This window comes from Paramormyrops kingsleyae, chromosome 5 (assembly GCF_048594095.1).
Source record: "Paramormyrops kingsleyae isolate MSU_618 chromosome 5, PKINGS_0.4, whole genome shotgun sequence".
Taxonomy (NCBI): domain Eukaryota; kingdom Metazoa; phylum Chordata; class Actinopteri; order Osteoglossiformes; family Mormyridae; genus Paramormyrops; species Paramormyrops kingsleyae.
The window spans coordinates 12891226-12912574 of record NC_132801.1 but is presented as its reverse complement, the minus strand read 5'-3'; the positions used below and the strand labels follow the sequence as shown (position 1 = coordinate 12912574).

Here is a 21349-nt window from a genome sequence, read left to right as displayed (position 1 = left end):
CTCCTGGAAAAGACTTTTCTATTTCTCTTTGTATTTTCAGTGTGACATTCATTATCTGGCTTCCTGGAGAAGAAGCTGCTGTATTATTTATGTGCAATTTAACAGGATGCAAAATGCACAGATTCAGTGTTTCACTCACAGCTTTTCATGTGAGTGAATAGAATGTGTTTTTACTCTCTGACTGATTCCATTTCTAATCTGCATGCAGAATTTTGATTGGCTTTCAAGCCACATTATAATATGCAGCCAAATGTTGATTGGCTGGAACCTGCTGTGGGCATGGAGCCTCAGCTATTGAAAATACAGATAAAAAGGAGCTTGAAAGCTGAGAGACACAGAGGCATCTGCTAGCGTTTGGGCAGACTCTGTCACTTTAGGTTCACTTCTGTAAGTATTCTTTGATATTTAAATCAAACCTGTAACAAAGGGTATTTCAGAAGCAAAGACATTTAGCTGGAATCAAGACTGTACTTTAAAAACCTCGAAGTCACATAAAAGGACAGGAAGTCCAAGGGAAGAGCAAGAGGCCCAAGGAAGAGAGGATTTCACAGAGGAAGAGGAACATGTCTCTGGACGTGAAGGAGAAGATGCACGTGCGGCTGGTCTTCCTGGGAGCTGCCGGCGTGGGCAAGACGGCGCTGATCCGGCGCTTTCTGCAGGACACCTTTGAGACCAAGTACAGGCGCACAGTGGAGGAGCTGCACAGCAAGGAGTACGAGATCAGCGGCATCAAAGTGATCATCGAGATCATGGACACCAGTGGGAGCTACTCCTTCCCGGCCATGCGGAAGCTGTCCATCCAGAACAGTGATGCCTTCGCCCTGGTCTACGCCATCAACGATCCCGAGTCACTAGAAGCTGTGAAGAGCCTGCGGGACGAGATCATGGAGGTGAAGGAGGACAAGTTCACGCCCATCATGGTGGTCGGCAACAAGTCCGACTTAGATGGTGAGCGGCAGGTGAGCAGCGAGAACGTGCTCTCCACACTGGAGATGGACTGGAACAACTGTTTGCTGGAGGCCTCGGCCAAGGAGAACAGCAACGTGATGGAGGTTTTCCGGGAGCTGCTGCAGCAGGCCAACCTGCCGAGCCGACTGAGCCCCGCCCTGCGCCGCCGCCGTGAGACCTTCCCCAAAGACAGCAGCCTGCGGCCGCCCATGAACAAGACCAACAGCTGCACGGTCTCCTGAACACGAAGGGACAGCTGGAGGGGGATGCCTAGCAGAATTGAGCTGGGGTGTGTGAGGGAGAGAGAGAGAGAGACAGGACGAAATCGAGTCCAACACTGAAGCATCTTAATTCCCTAGTCCCCCCCCCCCCCAATTCACCTTAGCTTTCCAAGGGACCTCACTGAAACGGACAGTTGCTGTCAATAATGAATTTCATTATGAAAGCTGCACAGTCCCCTCGTGTGGGAGATGTCATTTCTGATTTAAGTTGAATGGTAATGAGAATGTAATGCGAGATCATGGAACAGAAGCGTCCCATCGTCCCATACTTTCACTGTAACGGTCCTGAGGTGACAGCGAGCTCCTGGTGTCCCGCGTGTAAATCAGCACCCGGCGTTTCAGTGTATCTGCGTTACGTGTCGCAATGCGCGCAAGTTTTTCCACTTGCGATAAGACTTCAGCTTGTAGCAGAGTGTAAATGTATATTTGCAAAACACACATACGCTGCAATCTTGGCTTACTTTCTATTTAGTTTTAATCTGGGGATTTGTAATTGGATGGAGAAAGTCTTCAAGAAGCTGTTTGTACTTTACTTTTTAATGTAATTAATTGTATTGTTTTCTTATTTGCCAATCTTTTTGCTGTAGTAAATCGATGGCACAAACTGATTCAAAGCTTCAATGCAATGGGTTTTGCACTTTGATTTCGAAAAGATCATTTAAGTATCGTTTTATAAAATGTTTAACAGATTTTTTTTAATTTCTTTTTTTAATAAATATGAAAGATGTTTAAATGTTTGATTTTAAATGGAATGTAGGTATATAGCTAAATAAATGTGAAAAATACTAAACAAGAGAAAGCGCGTGGATATTAAGTTATGTTTTTTCATCCAAAGGATCCCATTCCATCCAACAATAAACTAAAACGTGGAAATGCGCTTTATATATAACATCGTTACATTGGTTAATAGGAATGTCATCTCTAAGGTACCGACCTTACTATAGTACTATAGTAACGGTGCAGTCAGTGGGAAAGGACGTCAGGCGAGACGAGTGGGTGAGAAAGTCCTACAAAGGATGATTCTTTGTTATCGTTATCATTTAATCATTTCTTACAGCAATCAGATGTGACTATACGCGGAAGCTCTACCAAAAGCACCAACAAGCCAAGGACTAGACTTACCGCACAATTTAGCTTAATTAAATAATCAATCATAAAGTGATTAATCTGATTGGAAAATACCTTTTAAAATGTTTAATTACGTACCAAACTGATTCGGCCTTTTTGTGTTTGGAACTTAGAACATGCCTTTCTTGCTATTATAGGAACTAGGCGTTTGATTTACGCCTTGTTTTACTTATAAAATAGTCTAACAAATGTATTACATTCATGAATCAAGTCAGACGCTCTGTTTTCGTTTCTGCGTCAATATAGCACGAGCTTACAATTAAAGTCAGTAAAACTATAGAAAATTAACGAGGGTTTTGTAAAGTTAACGATAAATGGTAAACGATGTATGATACATTTTTACTGTAAGGACGGTTTGACATAATACGAGCATCATCACGCGGGATCCGCTGCTACAGCACGGAAGCGCCGCGAAAAGTAGCCGCGTTTTTGTACATATGTGGACATATATCGCCTTCTGGTGGCCGATATTAAATAACTTAAAACTGGAACTTGATTGACGATGGAGTCGAACGATTGACGAAGACCGACAGTAAACGACTTTAAAACACAATAAAATTATAGTATTTTCCAAATGATTCAAGTGAGCGATATTGTGCTCATGTATCTGTTTGCAACTTAACTAATTTCTTGGATTTGTGAGACTTGACACACTCCATCCTCTCCTTGGTATATAAGACACAAGACAGGAGAACAGGCTGGATGCGGTGTTCGTCCGTCATGGGGCACGAACACACAAACCCACGTGACCGGCAGTTGACAAATGACATTTTACCTGCATGCCAGTTTGTGAAATGCAAAGGGAAACTGGATTAGCCATAGGAAACTCATATTAACATGGGGAAAGCATGCAAACTCCACACTAAGTGGGATATAAACCCCGAAGCTGTGATGTAACACTGCAGCCCACTGAGCTTCCGTGTTTCACTAAGCTTGATCCTAGTTTCCACAGGGCTCTTTTATATAGTGCCTTTGCTGCTCTGAATGTTTTTCCAGATGCCCTTTGACACTTCAAAGCAGATACTCATTTATCAGTGTGCTACAAGGAGCTGAAGATTTCAGCAGAAGGAAGCAGATTTTAAAAGAATAAACAATGTGCATATCAAAATAAAAGACTGGGTGTACAAAAGAAATAAAATGCAGGCTCAACAAGAAAATCTTGGCATGTGATTCTGTTTCGTTAAAGATAAATGATAAAGCATAATGGAAAAAATGTAAGGCGTTTCTTCCATTTCCAGCAGATTGCAAAATAAGTAGCTGCATATAGCCATGGTATGTATGCATGTCAGTCTAAATGAGCGATTTATGGGTTCTCCATACATTTTGATTACTAGCTTATTTACATCAGAAACCCCAAGACAAATCAGTCAATCCTGTGATCCTTCAGGACTGGTGACCTTGGTCATTAGGAAATGGTTTTGATTTTTGTAAAATCCTGAATTACCTCAATTTGTTCGGTAAGAGGTTGAAATACTGAAAATGAACACGTCACCAGTACTATTGTTACTGTAATCTACCAACAATCTCGGCTGCTACTATGTACCTGCATTTCCAAGTTGTTCCGTGCTGCCCCCCCCCCCCCCCCCCCGACCTTCCTGTCTCCCCTCACATGGCCCTGAAGAGCCGCGCCTGTTGCTTGTTGCCCCTCCTTAGTCTTTGTACTGAAGTCCCTGTTTGTCTCACCATCCCAGTCCGGTCATTAATGGTGCTCCTCCCGTCTACCCATGTCCTTCCTGATACAAAGTCTTCCCATTCTGACCCCTCATGGTCCCGTTTGTTTTCCAGCCCTGTTTCAGTTTTGTCCAGGTTATGTTTCAATAACCCCCCCCTCCCCCAAACACCTGCCTTTAGTCCTTTGTCCCACGTTACATGGCACAAGTGACAGGTCAGATGTAATACACTCTTATTCTGGAGAGGAAGCAGAAAATACCCTAGTGTGTATGAAGGCTGTGATTCTGTACGCTCAGGGAAGCAATTTAACTGGAAACGCAAGCAAAATAAAACAACCCCATCATACAATGGGAATTGTTTCATTGCTTTGAATGAAAGCATCTGCAAAGGGGCCATATTCTGTTTTACTCTGCTGTTATGCTTCCAAATGGGCTGCAGGCTGGACGTGGGAGGGCTCCCCAAGTCACCTAAAAGCAGACACCTCATCTGCACGCTTCTCATTCGCCAGAACTGTCACACCAGGAAGTGACCCGTGACCAGCTGCTCTCCATCTTCACCTTAATTCTCATTTAAATGCTCATTCGTACCACCTCAGCACACTCTCAGCCCACTGGACTAACGCACCTTTGAAACCTTAAACATGTACCCTGCAAAAATATTATTTACAACCTGGACACATTTCTGCCAGGCGAACTGAAACGCAAGAAACACAGTTAGTCCTGCTACAAAGCAACTAATGCACTGCTGAAAACCACGTGTTCACTAAAATCACATGCGAAAATAAACATATCTGTGGGGAAAACAGGGTTAGGGGAATTAAACTCCAAAACTCAGTAACTTACAGCAAACGAAATAAATTAATAAGAACATCAGTGGCCAATAGTGAAATTATATGCATTTTAAATAAGGAACAATAATAATACATTAATGAATTATATCATAAACATTTCTTATTGGTCTTATGAGTGGCACGAGAACGGCCTAGTAACCACTTCAACCAAACGTACCGAACTCGGTATCTTGTAGATTACCGAGGGTCAGGAGCAGTGATGGCCAAGTCGACGCATCATGGACCGTTTGTCGTGTTTTTTGGCCTCACTAGACAGGGTTCTTGGTTTACTTTGAGGCACACCTTGAACCTTCTTTTGAGCAGAGAGCACCATCTAGTGGGTCAGAAAATAGAGCAAATGGTTCACAAATGGAGCGTGGTTTTGACCATCATTAGCCGGGAGTAGTGAATCACAGCCGCCGTGTGGCTGGTCAAACACACAGCACCAACGCAATGGATTGCGGTTTGTGTAGGAGCACCGAAGGCAACATGGCTACAGTCTACAAAAAGCAAATGCAAGTGCATAAAACACGTTGCTGTGTTTTATGTGATAATGTCAGATATTTTTAGATTTTCTTAATCTAAGACATTGCCCTGTGCGATGTGTGGATGTACAAACAGTTCGATTAAAAAAGTAGTACACTCCACAATGCTGAATTTGATTTATTTCAGTGCCATAAAAATATGACATGACAGAAATCATCTCAATGTTTGACAAACGTGCATTTGGATGACCTTAAGAAGTTTAAAAGGTAGTGTAGTTAAAAAAAATCTATATACCCTTTTATTCTGACCATTACACAAGAGAACAGATTAGTGATTTCTCTCCCACAAAACATCAAGAACAAGTGCTGCATTCATAAAACAAACCTGCATGTGAAATTTACATATTGAACTCTGAATGCAAGTCACTGTGCCATAGAAGGAAGATCATTAATTTTGTAGCATTTTATGTACTGGGGAAGGAACTTATCAGACAAAAGTAAACATTGTTCTATTTAATAACAGTCAGAGGCACCAAGGTCACAAATTATAGTGCTGCAATTTCAGGCCCCTCTTACTGTTGATAACAGACATCAGCAACAAACCGACATGAATCAAAACTTCCAAAAGAGTATTATGACCTTATCACAATCCTCTCTCATAAAGGCTTACAATGTAGATCCCTTCAGGTGTAAACTTAATCATTTAAAAAAAAAACAACTTCACAGGACAAGGACAGAAAAATGTCAACAGCAGCATGGGCTAGTGGGCATGAAGTCCACTCAAAGCTTGCAGTGCATGTTATGTACACACACATTTCAAGTAGCTTCAAAGTAGACTTCCAAAAAGCGTGAAAAGGGCTAAATTTAGGAGACCATTTTTTTTGCTAGAGCTTTAATCCCAATCATGATATAAACATAGCTGAAGACATTTTTACTTTTGTTCAAAAGCATTTTATCTATCATCACAGCATGGCTGCAGTAAACACTGAACTGTGCAAGGTTACAGTGTGGGTAAAATGGATTTTTTTTTTCCCTTTGAATGAAACAGAAGCTCTTCATCACTGAGAACTCCACTGAAGAAGCATCTTTAAAAATGCGGTTTTCATAGTTGGGCTGGCAAACCAGCAAAACCCCATTAAGGAAGGGCAAAAAATAATCAAGTACTGTCACAGTGAAAAGTGAGGCCTTCAAAATTCAGACGACAGGATGATATACTGGACAGACTGACCCTGCAGACTTAAATCCTTTAAGTGAAGCTTGATTCCGTTATGGTTTAACTACAGATCATCAGTGGTACAACCTGTGCATGCAGATAGAGGAGCTGGAGGCTTTATATTGCATATTATGGTTAATTTTTACTAAATGAGACCTGTTGAATATAAGAAAATATACTTTGTACCCAAATAGAGAGGAATGGAATGTACTTGTATACTAAAGATGACAAGATGACAAAGTTTTTCTGGATGAAGCCCACAGCCTGTCCTGTATTAAGGATTACAGAAACTGAATGCATCAGTACCAAAGTGAATTGACACAATACAAGTCTACTTTTACAATTCAGAGCATCTCAAATTTGTCCTTTAATGTCATGCATTTTAAATTGCGACCTCCTCCCAAGTGAATGTACAGATGGGGGAGAGAAGACTGCAAGGAGGGCTTTCTGTCAAATACTGATGTGGAGCATTAAAGTATGCAAATGCAGAGACTTTGTCTAGGGGCAAAATGCACCCCAGTCATATTACAAAGTCAAACCGCACGTCCGTAAAGGCAGCTCAGACACGTCAAACATAAGGGACACACACTTATTAAACTGCAACAATGTTTACAGGCCCTCAATCACCAGGATCCCCTGCTTTCATTTATTTTTGTTTTTATTGATTTCTAATTGGGTGGGGGTCCCTCCTCAGGGCACAGCTGGCCTCTTAGTCATCCACGGTGATGTTCCGGAAGAGGTAAGCCATGGACTCTCCGTTGTGGATGCGACGGATGGCCTCCGCCAGGATCATGCTGACATCCACAGTCTTGATCTTAGGGCACTGCAGTTTCTGCACTTCATGTGGGACAGTGTTGGTCACGACCACCTGGAACCACCAGGAACACCACAATTACACACGTTCATTTAAAATAGACAAAACTCCCGTCCCCATCCTGGTCAGTAAGTTACCATTGGCGCCCTGCACTTCAATCACTACATCATTCATGTTCCATTGTTTTTGATTCCCCTGGTTTCCCGCTCTGCTCCAAAAATATCTGAAATGGCCCCACTTAGGGGGCTCCTTACCCATGACAGCCTGGGCCCCCCTGGGTACTTAGTCTGTCCCTCTTTTGGTGATTGTGACATTTTACCATAGATGGAATATGCCCATTATTTTCACACTCCTGAAATGTAATTTGGAGATGCGTTTTTCACTGGACGTCGACAATGAAATCAAGTTTACAGGGTGCCTGCAGAAATCCGGATGTGAAATTTAAGTCTTAAGACCTTTTTAATGCCACTTTAAGCCAACTGTAAAACCAAAACTAAGCGGAAATATGCTTTACCAGAATCAATACCCATACATTTACACTAGTGACCCACTTGTTCATTCAAGTTTATATTAAAAATGGTCTAATAATTGATGCATGAATAATAAATCAAACTTGACAGTACGATGATTAAGGCCTGGGCCTCTCAATTATGAGAAATCCTCCTACCAAGAATCTTCACTCAAAACAGAGGAACGGACTTAGATTAAGACGTCCAATGTCCACTTGTCTAACACTGAGTATATAAAGTGACAGATTTAATAGATTCTTGGGTATTTGAAAATAATTCTCGCGTTAACTGTAACGTTATCAAAACTAAGGGGTATACTACGAAGCAACATTAACATTCAACACCCATTCAATATTCCTTTGTCTCACACACGGTGTAGGTATGTGGTCAGGAAGATGACAAAGTTCCTGCCATATTTTAGAACAACATCAATGCTCATTTATAATTACACCAATCAAAGCGCAAAGGGTAGAATAAACGGACTAATAACTACGCAGACGCTCCTCTACTTACGAACTTTCAGACATACGAACGGAGAGGACTAAGTTCAAATCGAATTTAAGATATGAAGAATTAATGCCCCACAGACACCCTGGTTTAACAATTTCAGCGAATAGGCACTAGGCTCACCTCATCAATAGCAGACTCCTCTATCAGCCGGGGGGCATCAGCAGACAGCAGACCATGCGTGGCCATGATGTAGATCTTGTAAGCGCCCCTCTCCTTCAGGATCTCAGCCGCCGCTACGAAGTCTTCCACGTCATCTATGATGTCATCCTACCAGTCACAAAGGGAGCATCACGTTAAGCTTCAGAACCCGATTACCTTCTTTAGCTACTGCTCCGTCTCACCCGCAAGCTACCAAAGACATATTAAGCTAGATCACATTTGGCTGCAGTTTCACATTTACAATTTCTCATGTAGACTTCTCATTCATTCATTCATTCATTCATTCCCCACTAAAATTATTAAAGCCAGTCCAACCTCAACCTAACCTCTATCAGCAGGTTGGAGAAGATGAGTTTATCGAGTCAAGCTGCATGATACCACTGTTCACGGGAACAACTGGGGCAACATTCCAGGTAAGTAAAACAAAGAGCATGCGTTCTTACGACTATGATGGCAATCCTCCCGCCTACATCGCCTACCACGGTGATCGGTGGTTTTTCCTTAGCCATCATTACTGCAATGCAAAAACAAGAAGTTATTTCAGTTTCAAGCATTAGGAGTGCACACAAAAGGGAACGGAAGACACACAAAACTCTTTATCCATGTAGATTGGGTAAAATGGACGGAAGCAGGCTTGGGAGCAACAATGCAGAAGGGTACAAAACTAATTTATCTGCTTCTCATCTAAGCAATAGTATTTATGGTGCCTTAGACCAAGAACTCAGCCCTTCAACACAAGGGAAAGTTGTCTGGAATGTTGAGTCTACATTGCCTGCATGCTGTCAGGTCCCACAAGCAATGGAGTGACGAGCAGTTTTACTGAGAATAAGTCAATGAGAAATGGGAAAAGAAAATCAATGTCAACTCTGCTTAGAAAGCATTCCCTGCAATAAAATGAATAATCATTAAAAAAATTGTGCTTCCTTGAAGCAATTTTATAAACACCAACCGAATTCAGGTGGGATAATGAAACTGGAGAGGGTAGCTAAAGACATGGAATCACTCCCCATTTTACCCAAGCTACAGCTTTGAAGAGAATCCCTCATTGCAGCACATGCCATGCAAAAGAATAGAAATTAAATCCTCAAACTTACTGCTGGCCCAGCATGACCAGTCACACTGCATATTTAAAAACTTCAGGTTATACAAAAATGATTTTAATCTGATTCAGATCCATTTAAATTGTGACAGATGGCCAAACTCCCATTATATTTCTGGAAACACTGATCATGTGGGCCATTTCTGGGTTTTTAAATATACAAGGATCGCACCTTGCATAATCAAATCAAAGCCAGTAGATCCAGCGTAAAACCAGCACAGAGAAACCAGCCTTGCCAACATTCCACGCCTGGCCTCCGTAGTTCCAAGTTCAGCTGTGTAGTTACCGTCCTCCACCAAAGGAGAACGCAGACCGAGGACTGATAACATTGTTAGGCTACTGAACTACGGATGCCCAGTAGGCTGGAGGCCAGACAGCCAGCATCACAGGTCAACTGCAAGCAATGTACAACAATTCAGCTTTACATTATAAAAGGGAGCATTGTATCAATTAGAACAGCCATTACTTCATACCCTTGAACCTGAGTATTCAAAAATCAATTTATCTGACTAGTCTATAATATATTTATAGATCACATTCTTTCTACACTGTTCTCTCTCATACTTAGGAGACAAACACAACCACACTAAAGCATACAGGGAGAGCATGACAAACCCTGTTGCTTTGGTGCTTTCAAAGTTACAGAAAATATTACAAGTGTACAACTCAGAACGACACACGAAAAACCAGACATTTTTAATCACTAATGATTTCTTCAAATTGGGGGGGGGGGGGTTAGTACTTGCTATTTGGTACAAAGGGTATGTTTCAAGTTTTCCTAGCAATTGGCTGTCATTCCTGTTGCCATGGGGATAACGATGTTAAACCACTGGAGACAGACTCGCAGTGCTAAGCCATTCAATGAAAACATGAGATTTTAAAAATACAGATTTAATATCTTCTGCAGCTACTAAAAGGGCTCAGCAGGATCTGTCTGTATACAACACCAAGAGGTTTAACAGTGGCAGCACATGCCTCTTCTGGGTGCATTTTAACAGTGAACAGCGTGTAGTTAGAGTATGGAATAATCTTTCTGCTAGTGTAGCGGAAGATAAAACCCTGGGTTCCTTTCAATCAGAGCTAGATAAGATTTTAACAACTCTGAGCTATTAATTAAGTTCTCACCAAACGAGCTTGATGGGCCGAATGGCCTCCTCTCGTTTGTAAATTTCTTATGTTCTTATGAACTAGATACACCCAGACATTGTCACTGCTATGCGCCCATTCCTCAAATGGCATCGCTCAGGACGTGTCGGATTTATGAACAAGTAGCACATGCATGTCATACAAGGTCGTGCAACAGTATCTACATATCCAACAAATACACATCTCCGCTAACAATTTGAAGACATTGCCGATTGATGTCAACTACACTAGAACAAAGCTAGAATGCTACAAATGACACAAAGATGTTTGAATATTGCCTAAAAAGTCTTTATACTCATCTTCTGACTATCCCTGTTAGGGTAACCAAATTACATCAAGAAAACGAGATTGAAAGGATCAACTAAATCTGAGAATCCATCAGGGAGAGAAGAAAACACGTCATATTGGTAGTTATCGGTTTGGATTTAATTTCCCCACTCAGTAATTAGGGAATGGAAGACAGTTATACACGTTCTTCACACTTAAAACCTGGGGGAAAGCAATATAATGACAATACTCTGAAAAAGAAACTGCTTAGCTAGAATATCAATAAGCTAGTGACCCTGCAGTGGAGGCTTTCACAGAGTCATGACAGCCAGCTGCTGGAAACTGGGCAATCACCCAACGGCAAGCATCGATTAGCAAGTCAATCTCGCGACCAAATGAATATACAGATAGAAATTAGCAGTGGTTCCATATCAGACAACCAATCAAAATACACCCTAAAAAAGTTTTATAACTGAGGGCTTTCAATCCATTGCACCATGAACACTTTCCGTAATATTTTAACTAACCAATTCTCCTCAATGATATGTGTAGCAAGTATATGTGTAGCAATAAAAAAACAAATATTTTGTATAATATGCAAGATTAAGGTGAAATGATGGCGAAAAGGTGAAAAGCATCCAAGTTGCATGGCTGGAAGCACTGGGATTTTCCAGCAGAGCAATCTCCAATTCATCCATCAGTGTTAAAGTGCTAGAAGCAGCTGTACGGGTCACACCACAAGACAGTGGCAAACGTATCTGGCGATCTTCTCCCCAGCAATGCGTCATTCTCACAAAGATGTCAGCTGTCAAGCAAGATCTGCAGCTTGCCCCCTGGGATCCAGAACCCATACATAAGGTTCAATATCTCAGTGCGCATTGATGAGATGGAAAGCCCTCAACCACAAGTCTACATGCAAGGGTCATGGAACCATCTGAGAGTTTGCTGCTGTGATCAAAAGTATAATGGAATTACGGTCATACTTGGGAGCTCAATGCCAGGAAACGGAGCTTGGTGCTTCCCTATTGCCAACAAACAAATGGCACATTAACAAATATTCACAAAACAGACAACATGACACATATATAGAACCTGAAAATCCCTCTGGGTTCTCTCAGCTAAAGGGCACTATTTTAATTAAAAACCTATAATTACTGCAAAAAGTTCATTAAAAAATATGCTTTGAGATAAGTTTGCTTGGGAAAAAGTGACAAGAAACCAAGTTTAGCACAATATCATTACTCGTTTCCCCCCCCCGTCCATCTCTGCTTTACTGTCCCAACACCAGCAGGAGGCAGTGCGTCTAGCTGTACCTCATTTCTCACATCCTCATGGTGTGGCAGAACGTTGAGCGAGCTTCAATAAGGCCTCCGAAGATGAATTCTTAGCTTAATCATCAGCATGAAAATGCAATGCCCAGATAATACAAGGCACACGCTGACCCATTAGGTAAGGAGAGGGGGACCCAAAGGTTCTATTTATTTTTTGGCTGAGCCCCCCTAGAGGATTTTTAAAGTTCTGTTATAAAACAATGAGACAACACTGTTTTTCGTCCACCAGCAAAACTCTGAAGAAAATTCTAGAATAGTACTGACACAATGACCACACCCCCAGGTAACACACACTACATGTGACATAAAAACACGTATGTTTTTGTAAAAATCCTATGTCAACTGCTTTGATTTCCTTTGATCACAGCAGTTTTTTTAAGAAGGAAATTGAAATTTCACTGATTTCTACAAAATGGTACTCGATGTAGGTCACATTAATTTCAGTACAGCTTCTTACTTAATATAGCATCCTTATTACAGTTAACCCTATGAAGTCCTGGCCTGTAGAGAATTAACTGGGGGAAAAAAAAAAACATCTTCCTTGACAGATCCTTCAGTCTCAACGAATGGCAGTTGGTACTGGTCATCCAGTGGGGGGGGGGGGGGGGGGGCGGGTTAGAAATTCCAGTGCTACCAGCTGACATGTACTCCTCTGTTAAGTGTGTTTTTAATTACACCGCATCACACCACTTTACTTCCTCTACAGGTTGTTGTGTCTTTTTATTAAAAAACAAAAAAGACACAGAGATCAAATGCTTCTAAAGTAAGTGATGAGGGTGGCAATCAAATCATTAGGCAAATGTTAATTTAGAAAACCAGGCCATAGTGGAACTATGCAGATTAACCATAGGAAATTTCTGAGCGGACGTCTGCAGAGGGAACGAGGACTGGGGAGGCCACTGGCAGCCCTGGGTACCTAAGGGACACTGGGACAGGATATGAGACGGGCTCCTTACATGGCAGCTCCAGCCCTGGATGCCCTGTGGTGTTGCGGACAGAGGGCGGGGAATGCCGGCCGTCGGCCATGTCCGACTCCGAGCACTGGGCCTCCCCGTGCATCACAGCCAAACCGAGACGCAATCTCTCTGCGTAGGACTGGGCCCTGAGAAGAAAGAAAGGAGGGGGAGAGAGACCTGGAGTTAGCCAATAAGCCTGCTATGAAGAGGAACTACTGAACAGGAAGCGTCTTACATACAAGGGCGTAACTTCGCATTGAACTTTGGGGGCGGGGGTTGTATTGGCTGGTTGCTTACACCACTGTAAATTCTGCTATGTAATGCACAAAACAAGCCACTCTCCCATTACAGAGTCCCAAACACAAACAAAGCCGTCTAATGCAGGAGGCCAAACAGAGCTATTACCTCTTAGCAGCCGACGGGGACTTGGCAACTATAATGGCGTTTCGGTAATCTGGAATCTGCAAGAAAGATGCCCGGATGATTCTTCCTGCACGCATGCGCAGTGACGAAGCACGAGAGCAGTAATTAAAGCCAAATGATTGCTGCGGTGTACCTCCTCCTGGATGTACTGCAGCAGGAAAGGTGAGGCTCGTAGGTTATCCACCGGAAAACTAAAGAACCCCTGGATCTCCTTCTGGTGCAAATCCATTGTGATGATATGAGTTAAACCTGCAGGGGGAACCCAGACAGATCATTGGCTTGGCAGAAGGGGTAGGTGCTGACACACAGAATAAAGGGGAACACCATCCTGTCACCTTCACAGGGCACAGAACAGGCAGCTATAAGCTAGATGCAGAATTAGCATTAAAGGGCGGCTAACGGGTGATGCTTCTTCATCACTATGACTCGTCTATGATGCTTCTTCATCACTATGACTCGTCTATGATGCTTCTTCATCACTATGAAATGTTTATCAAAACACCATTACATACCATCAGGCACTATAATTTACAGGCAACAGTTTAATGATCAATATTATATCTCACACACAAACACAATATATGAACTGAACGAGAAAAATCACAAGTCACTGTGTAATCATCTCAGGCACTGCACCAATTTCCCGGCAGTGGGGCTGTATTGACAGAAGTCGGTAACTGCCTTCGACATTTCATGCCGGGGTCATCATAAATGAAGCCATTGAAAAGCAGACAACAAAAATACCTTTTGCAATACTATAGGGAAGGCTGTGCACAAATAAAAGCCTGATACCCGAATAAAATATAGTGCAATATAAATTAGAACGTATGTCCATTAGAACAGAAATGCAGAATTACAGAGCACAAACACCAGCAGACTTTTTTTTTTTTTCTGCATTGTGAGACACACTGACCTGACTCGCACCCAAAATAGACTAAAAAACAATTTCGGCTCTAACTCATTAAATGCTGAATGTCACTTTGCATGACAGAAAGATTGGAGAAACAATAAAGTTTTTAGTTAATTGGCTACATCAGCCAGTTTGTATAGAACTGCATTTTTAAACGGATACTTCTTTACTATGTTTTTATTGTAATCCATGCAAACTCTAGTAGTGCTATTGAAAACAGAAAATGACAAAAACATCTGACATGCTTTATGTCTTACAGGCTAAATAAAGAGTATAAGGCATCCTACCTGCTTTGGCTAGCATTGAGGCCAACAGCTTGCACACTATAGAGCCCCTCTTCCTCATTTTACACTGCTTACTATAAGGGAAATAAGGAATGACCCCAATAATATTCTTTGCACAGGAGGTCTTGAGGGCGTAGGCCATTACCAGCAGCTCCATAATAGCAGTGTTAACATCCCTAAATCGTGGGGGGAAAGCAGGGATTATTACTTGTACTAGTAACCACAGTAAAATAAATTTGATAAAAGTTAGCTGTACAATCAAACTCAAAATCTAGCTCTGGCTGTCGTCTCTTAACCTGACAGCAGACAAGTCACACGTCAACAACAATTCTTACAATCCAGCTCTGCATTCTGTCCTAGAAATGTTTTCATCATTAAAAATCTCCATCATTTACTGCATTCTTGCCTTTGCCAAGAGGCACGGATCACAGGCTAGGATTTCAGCTCAAGCTGAACATTGTTTACACAGGGACAGTGAAGGGAAGAGAGGATTTCCTTCACTAGAAAACGAAGTGTGAAATGAGACTTTTGCTTTTCCCTTCTAAGACACAGTAAACACCTCAAGGGAAATTTCTGACTTCATCGAGAGTAAAGACTTCTGAAATTTGAAAGGCGTGATCCTCTCACCTGGGGATGGTCTGGATGATGAAGATATCTTGTCCACGAACAGATTCTTTCACATCTACTCTGGTTTCTAAATTTTAATGGGAGGAGTCAATGAAAGCACAGCCAATGCAAAATTCCACATCCCTTCAGTAACTCTTTCAGATAACTGCTAGGACTTTATAACAAAAACAAGAAATCATTTGAATGAAATACAGCCAACTACAGTCTAGGAGGGCAGCAAGTCACCTTACCTCTGTTGGATTCCTGATAGACAACTGACTTCCCCAATTCTACACCAAGACGCCTGCCAAGAGATGAAAAATGAATATATTTAAAGTTGCAGAAGGGGGAAGAGCAACATACTCTAATCCTCCATCAATCAAGACACCAATTCAGTATTGACAAGACACCATTGTTCAGTATTAGAAGTATACTCCACACTTGAGGGGTTTTCTGCAAATTCACCTTTGGAAAATAAGGAGACAGAGTTCACTTCAACAGCATTCCCTGCTTCCCATATAGCATAACACTCCAGCACTACCTGCTATGCACATCAGACAACCTCAAAAAATCCATCCATTAACTCTCGCCGAATCCGAGGTCGGGTCGCGGGGGCAGCAGTCTCAGCAGGGAAACCCAGACTTCCCTCTCCCCGGTCACTTCATCCAGCTCCTCTGGGGGAATCCCAAGGCGTTCCCAGGCCATCCGAGAGACATAGTCCCTCCAGCGTGTCCTGGGTCTTCCCCGGGGCCTCCTCCCAGTGGGACATGCCCGGAATACCTCACCAGGGAGGCGTCCAGAAGGCATCCTAATCAGATGCCCGAGCCACCTCATCTGGCTCCTCTCAATGCGGAGGAGCAGCGGCTCTACTCTGAGTCCCTCCTGAATGACCGAGCTCCTCACCCTATCTCTAAGGGAGAGCCCAGCCACCCTGCGGAGGAAACTCATTTCGGCCGCTTGCACTCGCAATCTCGTTCTTTCGGTCACTACCCACAGTTCATGACCATAGGTGAGGGTAGGAACATAGATCGACTGGTAAATGGAGAGCTTCGCCTTTTGGCTCAGCTCCTTCTTTACCATGACAGACCGATGCAGCGCCCGCATCACTGCGGACACTGCACCGATCCGCCTGTCGATCTCCCGCTCCATCGTCCCCTCACTCGTGAACAAGACCCGGAGATACTTAAACTCCTCCACTTGGGGGAGGACCCCATCCCCGACCCGGAGAGAGCATTCTACCCTTTTCCGGCTGAGGACCATGGTCTCGGATTTGGAGGTGCTGATTCTCATCCCAGCCGCTTCACACTCGGCTGCGAACTGTCCAAGTGAGAGCCGAAGGTCACAGTCCGATGACGCTAACAGAACCACATCATCTGCAAAAAGCAGATACCTAATCCTGAGGTCACCAAACCGGACACCCTCAACGCCCTGGCTGCGCCAAGAAATTCTGTCCATAAAAACTATGAACAGAATCGGTGACAAAGGGCAGCCCTGACTGAGTCCAACCCTGACTGGAAACGAGTCCGACTTACTGCCGACAATGTGGACCAGGCTCTGGCACTGGTCATACAGGGACCGAACAGCCCTTAAAAGGAAGCCCGGCACCCCATACTCCCGGAGCACCCCCCACAGGACTCCCCGAGGGACACGGTCGAATGCCTTCTCCAAGTCCACAAAGCACATGTAGACTGGTTGGGCAAACTCCCATGAACCCTCCAAAACCCTGCGGAGAGTATAGAGCTGGTCCACTGTTCCACGGGCAGGGCGAAAACCACACTGCTCCTCCTGAATGCAAGGTTCAACAATTCGGCAGACCCTCCTCTCCAGAACCCCCAAATAGAACTTACCAGGAAGGCTGAGGAATGTATAGTTGGAGCACACCCTCCGGTCCCCCTTCTTAAAGAGGGGGACCACCACCCCAGTCCGCCAGTCCAGAGGCACTGCCCCCGATGTCCACGCGATGCTGCAGATGCGTGTCAACCAGGACAGCCCCACAGCATCCAGAGCCTTAAAGAACTCCGGGCAAATCTCATCCACCCCCCGGGGCCCGGCCACTGAGGAGCTTTTTAACCACCTCAGCGACCTCCGCCCCAGAAAAATGCATGAAGAAAAAAACTACTTAAAAAAAAAAACTTTGGGCTGGCTAACTGGAGAAAATCCTGCCATAGCCAAAAAGAAACTTCAACATGACTGACAGCCTAACCCCAAAGAGCAACTGAAGCTCTATTTACCAGACATGCTATTGAAGGAAAACATGGAGGAAACAGTACCAGGCTTGATAATCTGGTTAGACCAAATTTAAGAACTAAAAATCCCCTGAGCGCATTCCTTCAACAACACACCCTTCAGTAAACAAACAGTCATACGGCACAGGAGGTAAACAAAGACAGGCACACGAACGGTTAGAGAGAGAAACGTACTGATTTACAAGTTCTGAACTACATGATAACATAGAACTACTAATGCAATCCCATTCATTGTGCAATGACAAAAACCAAAGGATTAAAGCCAGGATAAGCTTAAGGAGCAATTTTCTTTGACAAACCAAACTATTCCCCTGAGCTGAAGACAATTACCATACAAACATCTTACAGCAGCAGTCAACTGAATGAGGTCAAGGAAGTTCACTTTTTAAATATAGACCTGACTGCATCACGGGAATAAAATATATCAACCATGAGAATGATTAAGGGCTTAAACTAAGAAGGGCACGGATGAGCATTAACACTTCCCAAGGACGCACCTGGGTAATCCTACAGCAGACCAAAAACCAACATGCAACATCTCAGCACTTGGTAGGAAAGCTCCCACACAAACTCAATATTCACATACAAACCCCAAGTAAGGCACTGTAGCTTCAAACAAAGAACTGTTGTAATCGCACAGGTGAAGGTCTCTGATTAATGGCAATATCTGCTGAAGCCACTAAATTGCTAGATATGCGTGTTCCTATGGATACTTAAGTCTTTAACCAATGAAATTGTTTTTGTTTTATTAAGCACTTATTGCAAAAAACCTTAAGGGATGAAGAAGAAAACTACCATAATACATTAAATCAAAAAAATTTTAAACAACCAAAAGGCCATTCTTGACCATGAGAAATGCCGATGCTCTCCATATGTCAGCAGAACACACCTGCACTGACCAGAGCATAACACCATCTATAATTTATAATTTATTGACTGCCTGAGACATAATAAAATGTTAAATCGCCCACCAGGATCACAGATATTTCACAAATTTCTGGGGATTGTATTACTCAGACTTGAGGCAGTTAGTTAAAATAGAATAATTATGCCATGTTAAAAGATTGCTATTTGATACCCTCCTCAATGTTCAGCAAAAGGAAGATATCTATTTAGCAATAAGTTTCTTATTTCAGGCTGAAATTTAACGTACAATATATCATTTACCTAATTTACTTTTTGCATTAATTTTCGGACTGTCAAGCAATCTCAAACCGTTAAGATATTGTTTTGCTAAACTGCTTCCATATTATTTCAGAAATCCAAAAGATGAATTATGAAATAATCTCTTAAACAATAAAAAGTCATTTAGGTCCATAGACTGCCGCTGGAATACATGTACAGTAGAAAAATGCATAAATACTATAATTTAAAATAAGATGAAATGCATACAGTCCTGTATAAACTACATGCCTTGGAAGAATTTACATCCTCACACTGTTGCGTGTGGTTATTTAAAGAAGCACAGGAAATGTCCCCTAAGCCGGTGATGCATCAGAAGAAACCCAATACATTATCAAAACATTCCACGGCTGAAAAGCATCCTTTCATAAACCCCTCAGCTCCAGACAGGTATTTGGGAACTTGACATTTCTGTAATGCCAAACCTGTCAAAAAAAGAAGGGACCGGTAAAGGGCGCAGATGTATTTAAAACCAAAGGCGACGAACAGCCCAATCAATCTTTCAGACAACGCGCAGGCACACAGCCTATGTATAGAACAGGGAATGGGAAAAAGGAAGCATCGCACTCATTTTCACACAAGTGCTATTTATTATGCAGTTAAAGGAAACACTATAATGCGTAGCTCTGCACTGCATGGATATCAACTCTTAAAAATCAGTTATTAATTAACGCTAGATTTCCAATGAGCCTGTGTATTTCCAGGGTCACATAACACTGAGTTCTGCTACGACAGGTGAGGGACGAAGGGCTTTGGGGAATACCGATGCTTTCACGAAGATGCCAAAATAAAACTATGCTCAATATATCCCCCTGATTAATTACATTTCAAAACTAAAACTAAACATAAGATTAAACACGGAATGCGAGTTGGAAGGAATGACCGCAACTTGGAAATCGTGATCTATTTATGCAGCAAACATTAGTCTCAGGTCGAAACCCACATTTGCGGATCATCCCCGTAGAAGTGAAACAATCGTAATACAAATAAAAGGGCGATTAACATTTTTAAACATATATTTACGGCATTTGGTAGATGCCCTTAGCCAGAGCGACTTAAGTGCTTATAAGTCTGGAAAAACATTTAAAAAAGCAAACGAGCTCCATGAAACGTGTTGTTTGGACCAATACAGAGGCCTAACTTTCACTCAATAATTCAGCTTGTTTTCCTCGTAGCAGCCACGCGCGAGCCATTTTAAGCTGACTTGAGCTGAAATACTCACTCGGTGATTTTCTTGGCCAGCTCCGTGCATGCCGTAGTCGAGTTGGCCGAAAAGACACGGTAGCCGCTTTTCGCCACGTTCATCCTGGAGCTGTGACCATACGACAGCCTCGGAGTTTGGGAATGAGAGAAAACAGACTTATGAGGCCCCGCACGCCTCCTGTGCATGTCTGCCACCGACACGCCGGGCTACTCGCTCTCCCCTCCCTTACGGCTAGAGGTGCAGCACCGCTGGTTCTGCTAGTAAATGGGGCAGATGCTTGGATACCCTTCCAGCAAAGTCCGACAGTCCAAAAACAGACAGCGAGTCAATGTCACGGTTATAACCTGATAAAGGCTGGCGCTCGGGCGGACATTATCATACAAAAGTGAAGATAATTAGCAGACATGCCCAACATCGTTAGTCGGCGACATAGCCACAAAAACACTCGGCTTCGTTAGCAAACCGTATTTCAGTGACTTACTGTGATGATTCCTTCTCTTTATTATTCTCGTCAAACGGTCAAGGCTAATATGCAGTTAGCTATCAGGCTTACTTCTAGAGCGCTACAGTAAAATATTCGCCGGATAGCGATTCCAAAAAAATACTTAGGTTAGAATACTGCGCTAGCGAGCTCTACCTACTGCTTTTGACTTATAGCAGAGCAACAAGGTTGCATTTGTAAACCTAAGTATAATATACGGCTAATTTATCAAAATAAACCTGATACAACTGCCAAACTCCTGAACCCTTACTAAACACTGGTTGCAAACTTAAAAATAAGCCGCAGCCGATCGGCCTCTTAGCTAAACCACCAAGCTATCTGGAAGGTTAGCAACCTGGATGGCTAACGCCGACTAACTGGTCAACTATCGTTACGTGGGGCTCTACGTAGCTGGTAGAAAAAGAGCTCGATATTTACATTTTGCAATAACTTTCAGTTATTTCGTGAAACCTAAACGACAGCTTTTTTTTATACCAGTCAAATTAAACAGCAAAAGTCATACAAAACGGTGGAGGAGGGGGAAAAACAACCAAGTTAATGAATCAAGTACGAATTGAAGCTCGGCGCGCTCTCCGTACTCTCGCGTTCTTGAAAACTTTGTTGCAATGCGGTTGCTGTAACACCACCGTCGGCTGTTTTCATTGGA

General features: G+C 42.8%; 2 protein-coding genes across 5 annotated transcripts; one reads left to right on the top strand and one right to left on the bottom strand.

Moving 5' to 3' along the window:
- The first annotated feature begins 339 nt into the window (after positions 1-339).
- rasd4 (rasd family member 4) lies at positions 340-1996 on the top strand. The gene has a single exon (XM_023820587.2). It carries the CDS (start codon positions 564-566, stop codon positions 1188-1190), a length of 627 nt encoding a protein of 208 aa, XP_023676355.2. The 5' UTR covers positions 340-563; the 3' UTR covers positions 1191-1996.
- A 3509-nt stretch (positions 1997-5505) lies between these two features.
- Positions 5506-21319, bottom strand: prpsap1 (phosphoribosyl pyrophosphate synthetase-associated protein 1). 4 transcript variants are annotated; one of them, XM_023819956.2, is made up of 12 exons: positions 20683-21319; positions 20220-20327; positions 15821-15873; positions 15591-15657; positions 14967-15139; positions 13903-14018; positions 13752-13807; positions 13347-13492; positions 12043-12081; positions 8991-9061; positions 8509-8655; positions 5506-7423 (listed from the first exon to the last, which is right to left on the bottom strand). In XM_023819956.2, the coding sequence occupies exons 2-12, from the start codon at positions 20300-20302 to the stop codon at positions 7265-7267; spliced, it is 1110 nt and encodes a 369-aa protein (XP_023675724.1). In that variant the 5' UTR covers positions 20303-20327; positions 20683-21319; the 3' UTR covers positions 5506-7264. The 4 variants fall into 4 exon arrangements, with proteins under 4 accessions (XP_023675724.1, XP_023675707.1, XP_023675730.1 ...); XM_023819939.2 differs by having other exon boundaries at positions 20220-21319; XM_023819962.2 differs by lacking the exon at positions 20220-20327.
- Between the last annotated feature and the right edge of the window lie 30 nt (positions 21320-21349).

What these genes read in the sequence shown, in the direction of transcription:
- rasd4 (XM_023820587.2), top strand. Translation starts at nt 564, where the DNA reads ATGTCTCTGGACGTGAAGGAGAAGATGCACGTGCGGCTGGTCTTCCTG.
- prpsap1 (XM_023819939.2), bottom strand. Translation starts at nt 20,386, where the DNA reads ATGCACAGGAGGCGTGCGGGGCCTCATAAGTCTGTTTTCTCTCATTCC. An exon ending in CTGGCCAAGAAAATCACCGA is followed by an intron (nt 15,874 to 20,219) that starts GTGAGTATTTCA and finishes ATCTCTTGGCAG; the next exon opens with GCGTCTTGGTGTAGAATTGG. An exon ending in AGGAGTCTGCTATTGATGAG is followed by an intron (nt 7,424 to 8,508) that starts GTGAGCCTAGTG and finishes TGGTGGTTCCAG; the next exon opens with GTGGTCGTGACCAACACTGT.